General features: G+C 50.0%; 1 protein-coding gene across 1 annotated transcript in view; it reads left to right on the top strand.

Annotated features, from left to right (window-relative positions):
* ERN1 (endoplasmic reticulum to nucleus signaling 1) overlaps nucleotides 1–5,528 on the top strand; it is an 18,708-nt gene that overhangs the window by 11,603 nt on the left and 1,577 nt on the right. Inside the window, exons 9-17 of the mRNA XM_009077291.1 lie at nucleotides 377–539; nucleotides 1,089–1,207; nucleotides 1,552–1,743; nucleotides 2,260–2,506; nucleotides 3,127–3,217; nucleotides 3,530–3,719; nucleotides 4,156–4,255; nucleotides 4,656–4,855; nucleotides 5,018–5,165. Coding sequence (XP_009075539.1) covers nucleotides 377–539; nucleotides 1,089–1,207; nucleotides 1,552–1,743; nucleotides 2,260–2,506; nucleotides 3,127–3,217; nucleotides 3,530–3,719; nucleotides 4,156–4,255; nucleotides 4,656–4,855; nucleotides 5,018–5,165 — 1,450 coding nt within the window. The remainder of the gene's footprint in view (nucleotides 1–376; nucleotides 540–1,088; nucleotides 1,208–1,551; nucleotides 1,744–2,259; nucleotides 2,507–3,126; nucleotides 3,218–3,529; nucleotides 3,720–4,155; nucleotides 4,256–4,655; nucleotides 4,856–5,017; nucleotides 5,166–5,528) is intronic.

The raw sequence follows: 5,528 nt of genomic DNA, 5'->3' as shown, positions 1-5,528 counted from the left end.
GTGGGCCTGAGCTTACTGTGGGTGCTTTGTGGTTCTTGCTCAAATTGCTGGTTTGTTCATCAAAGTGACTCCATGCAGACAGGAAACTGCATCACAGGTTTGTTTTGCTCACTGTGGCTGCCCAGGTAGGAAATAGAGATCCTGTTTAACTTTTTTTAAAAAAGGGAACAATCTCATCTCCCAGGCAACATGTCCCTGAGGAGGTCCAATGTCCAAGGCTGTGGAAGCTGAGGGCATATTGGCCATGTTTGCTTTGACTTTGCTGCCAGTAATCCTCTCCTGCCCACCCGTTCTGACCTTCCTTCTTTTATTTAAATGCCTGCTGAAACATTCCGAGGTCAGAGTAGCAATGTCTGTAACACGTGTCTCCCTGTAGCCCCGGGGCAGTGCCATGCCCTTACTGGAGGGCCCAAAGACAGAGGGAGTGACCATCGAGGACAGCGGCGAGTGCGTTATCACCCCCAGCACAGACGTGAAGCTCTCGGGCAGGCTGAAGGAAAAGCACAAGCTCAACTACTGGAACGACTGGCTGCTCATAGGTGGGAGGGCCTGGGCACCACTACTGAGTTCCAGCAATAGTTTCTAATTCATGAGGATGAATTTGCATGTGCATGTGTGTTTAGTACCAGCTCCACATTGGCTCTGCCAAGGTCTCTGTTGTGCAGTGATGGTGTGCAGTGTTGTGCAGAGTGCTCAGCTCTGTGTGTGGAAACCTGTTTGTTGTTTATCTCTCTCAGAAGGGAACGGGTGACTGTTGTTTGCTGTAAATACTGCATTGGGCTCCTGTTGGATTTTTTATTGTGCATGTTGTGACCCTGATTCTCATCGTATGGATCAGAGGGTCATGTTTGCCCCATCTGATAAATGGATTTAAGCAGAGTCTGAGTGTCACCCTGTCCTGGGCATCCCAGGTCCCTGAATTTTGGAATTGACTTTTCAGGGCATTTACAGTTATGGCCTCATGTTTGTGATGTTCTCAAGCCTTTTGCAAATCAGCTTGGTATGAGCTCTACAGCAAAGATGCTGAAATCAACGAGATCTTTTTTAAAAAAAGGACAAGTTTTTATATCATTTTGTTTCATTTAAAGGGCACCATGAGACACCATTATCTGCCCCCACAAAGATCCTGGAGAAATTCCCAAGCAACTTACCAAAAAGGCCTGAAAATGTGATTCCAGCTGACTCTGACAAAGCCACTATTGAAGAGGTTTGTGATGAGAACAGTTACCTTACTGCCTGATAGGAGAACATAAAGGTGTATGAGTGGGGGAAGGATGCAGAGGGAAAGGTGCATGGCATCACTTCATATTTTCTGTGTCAGCTTTTCATGTACTTAGCACACAGAATTACTTGTGTGATGATGTGTCATTTCCTTATTTCAGAATTAAGGCTTTGACCTGCCTTTTTTTTTTTTTTTTTTTTAAAACCCATGTGCAAAACTTTGCCTTTGGTAGGTTTGGCAATGACTGCAAATGATGTAGCAGAACAGCTGGCTATAAACATCTCATTGCCCACAGAGATACTGAGCTACCAGAACTTTCTGTGCCTCAGGTCATTGGCATCGTTGGAGGTTCCTCAGCAGAAGTGCCCCGTGCTGCTCCGAAGGACATTGAGGAGAGTCCTGCGCGGCCCGTGGCGCGGCCGGAGGCGCCGGTGGACTCCATGCTGAAGGACATGGCCACCATCATCCTCAGCACTTTCCTGCTCGTGGGCTGGGTGGCTTTTATCATCACCTACCCCATGGTAATGCTGACTTTGCTTGAAGTGCTTTGGGGTGTTGGGAGAGTCAGTAGCGTTGCACAGCCCAAGAAATGATGCAGGAGTTAGTCACACACTACAGGTTTTCCCCTCCCAGATGTACAGTGGGAGCTAAGGCACAAGTTTGACATAACAGTGATTTCTCTGCACCTATGTGTCAACTCTGGAGAACTGTTTTTTCCCACCCACCAGTTCTGGTTTTTTTAGGTGTTACTCTTTCTGAACATGATCTTAATACCATTGGTCTCACTCCTCTCTTCCTCACCTGAACCACTGTCAGGTTTTGGATCAAAGCCTTTATCCTGGTCAGCCTAGTAACAGCCTTGGCCATATGAACCAACCCATGTGGTTTCTCAGCTTGGCAGTGGAAGTTCAGGATGAATGAACATTCCCCATGCTGTGTGGCTGTTCATGGCAGGAGAGCTTTGGTCCCACCTTTCAGCTGTAGCTCCCCCATAGCTATAGAGTTCCCTTGTGTGACCTGACAGTCCTTTCTCACAGAGTGTCCACCAGCAGCAGCAGAGGCAGCACCAGCTGGAAGAGAAGATACAGCTCCTGCAGCAGCAGAAGTTGCCCTTTGGTGCCCCCAGTGAGCTGCCCCCTGAGGATTTCCTGGACGTGTCGTACGGGCGGACGGAGAGCTCGGCCACCAGCACTCCCAACCTGTCCCCACGAGCCTCCAACCACTCTGCCTACTCCAGCGTGTCCGACGTGGGCAGCTGCCCCTCCACAGAGCAGGAGGAGGGAGGTAAACTCACCTGGTGTGGTTCATTGGCTGTTTCCCCAGACTGCAGGAGGTTTTGGTGGTACTTCACAGCTCAGCAAGCTGAAGGAACCATCATCCCTGTTCAGCTCCAGCAGGATGGTTGGCTGTACTGAAGGGGCTGTGCCTGTAACTCATTCTAGGGAGAGGCTCATCTAAATAACAACACGTGTTTATGATGATTAACTGGAATCCAGAAATAAGGATTACACAGCACAGCCTTCCTCCCTGGGCTCCCTGTGCGCTCGTTAGTCCCTTCGAAGGCTATTCAGGGAATAAACTCCCCCCCACAACTGTCAGTCAGCACTTCCTAAATTCAACATCTGTAAACTCTTAGAAGTTTGGCTGCTGAGCCCAACTCACCTCTCACACGTCTTGAGCCATGATCTTTCCAGACCTGATGTCAGGTGTTGTGTATAAATGTGTTTTGACTCTGTGTTGGTGCATTTGGTCACCTCCTCAGGGTGAGTACCAACGTGGAGACACTAATTTCTTCTGATCCTCTGTGTGTTGGTTTAAACATGAACAAAGAGACTTTGCAGACTGTGCCCAAAGGCTGCCCTGACCCACCCTAAACCAGCCCTTGTTTCTCTTCTCCTATTCAGATGAAGATGCAAACCGAGTGATGGTTGGCAAGATTTCCTTTAACCCTAAGGATGTGCTGGGACATGGAGCCGAAGGGACAATTGTTTACAGGTACAAGAGAATGTGTGCATGACATAGGCCAATGAATGTTGTATTTGCTTGAGGTTCTTGTCATCTGTTTTTTTTTTATAAAATCCCTCACATATCTAACATTAGCAGAAAAGAAAGTTTTTGAATATGTCTGGAACATTTTCAGTTGTTTTCTTCACTAGAAAAAAACCCTACTTCTCTGATGACTAAACATACCTGTTTCCAGCAGGGGAAATTCTGTCACAGGCCTTTGTACGGTGCCTTGTGTTGTCACTTGCTGTGTCCACACTGTCTCCAGAGGGTGAAGGCTGTGCTTTCCCTCCCTGGCCGTAGGGGGACGTTTGATAACCGCGATGTGGCAGTGAAGAGAATTCTTCCCGAGTGCTTCAGCTTCGCAGACCGAGAGGTGCAGCTGCTGCGCGAGTCGGACGAGCATCCCAACGTGATCCGCTACTTCTGCACGGAGAAGGACAGGCAGTTCCAGTACATTGCCATCGAGCTGTGTGCTGCCACCTTACAGGAGGTGACTGCCCACGGGCAAACACACACAGCCTTCCCTCTAGTGTCAGCCTGACACAGGAGATGGTCCAGTTACTCCCACCAGCCCCTCTGTGATGGCTTCCCATTCCTGTAACAGGGACTGGGAATCCTGTAATCAGATCTGCATTGATTTAAGGACAGAAGCTGTTGTCCTTCTCTCTTGTAGTCATCCTTCCCCTCCTAACACGTGGGCTTTGAAGCCCCTCTGCTCTTGTTTCTGGAGCATAGTGTTATACAGAGTTCTTGCTCTGAACGAGACTTCGGAGATCATCACCTTCGGCCTCCAAAAAAGGCACATTTATGTGTTATGGAGTAGCACAATTTAACCAGTCAAACCCTTTTTTGGGGGGTGAAGTGCATAGAGTTACTGTGTATTTGCCCTTAACGATCTTGTGTCTGACTCTGGTGGTTTGTTGCAGTATGTTGAGCAGAAAGCCTTCAGCCACCACGGCCTGCAGCCCATCACTCTCCTGCAGCAGACAACGTCTGGGCTGGCCTACCTGCACTCCCTGAGCATTGGTAAGGATGTCTCTCGTTTTGGGACTGCTGCAGAGGGATATGTTTTAACTGGAAAAAGAAAAGAAACTGGCCTGGTGCTGGGAGCTTGTTTGTCCAGTCCCACAGGAGAGCTGTGGGGGCTCCACCTAGTGCTGGCAGCAGTAGTGTTGGTCCTGGGCCCTGCGACGTTCTGCTGCCCTGGAATACTACAGCTGGTCCTCAGTGCTGCATTTTGTAGATATAAATCATATAAAACATGGGGACATGAGTGGTGATGGAATAAAAAAAGCAATGAGCCTCTGTCAGAGACAATCACTTGAAGTTGGACAAGTTTTGGTGGTTCAGCCTTGAAAGGTTCATTGAAATGTTTACAGATACCATTGGGACTGCCCGAGTGGGGCTAAAGGAGTGTTTGTAACAGTCCACAGGGACCTGAAGCCCCATAACATCCTCATCTCGATGCCCAATGCCCACGGGAAGGTGAAAGCCATGATTTCTGACTTCGGGCTGTGCAAGAAGCTGGCGGTGGGCAGGCACAGCTTCAGCCGCCGCTCGGGCGTGCCGGGCACCGAGGGCTGGATCGCGCCCGAGATGCTGAGCGAGGACTGCAAGGAGAACCCCGTGAGTGCTCCTCCCCTCCAGGGCCCGGGCAGGAGTGCACGGTGCCCAGGGCAGGGAGCTCTGGAACTTCCCTCCTGCTCTCAGGGGCAGAGTCACCACCTCTGGTGACCAGAGTCTTCAGAGGGAAATATGTTCTTGCTGTAAAAGGTTGTTTATTTGCAGACATACACCGTGGACATCTTTTCAGCTGGCTGTGTCTTCTACTACGTGGTGTCTGAGGGTGGGCACCCCTTTGGCAAACCCCTGCAGCGCCAGGCCAACATCCTGCTGGGAGCATACAGCCTGGAGTCCCTGGGAGCAGGGAGGCATGGTAAGGACAGCCTGGCAGGCACACAGCACTGCAGAGGGTGTTGAGCACCAACAGGCACCACAGAACTGTGGCCCACGATGGTTCCCACCCTGGCAGCAGGGAACATTGTACTCAGGCTCTCCTGAAGGAAGAGGCCTAAAGTTAGCACCCCAGAACACCTCTGGGATGCAGTTTGGAGCCCTGCAAGCTTGGCTGTAAAGTTCTTCCTGGTAATTAAAGGGTGGGAGAGCTGAACTTTGACAGTCTCTGAGTCAGCCCTTCCTGCCCAGTCTGTCTGTGAGGGCTGCACTGAGCCAGCAGGGCAGGAGGAAGTGGAGACCGTAATGAATTTCTGAATTGTAAAATATTACAAAAGTATCAAAT

Source organism: Acanthisitta chloris, unplaced genomic scaffold (genome assembly GCF_000695815.1).
Source record: "Acanthisitta chloris isolate BGI_N310 unplaced genomic scaffold, ASM69581v1 scaffold696, whole genome shotgun sequence".
Classification (NCBI taxonomy): Eukaryota; Metazoa; Chordata; class Aves; order Passeriformes; family Acanthisittidae; genus Acanthisitta; species Acanthisitta chloris.
The sequence above is the reverse complement of the archived record's forward strand: the minus strand, read 5'-3'. Positions and strand labels throughout refer to the sequence as shown.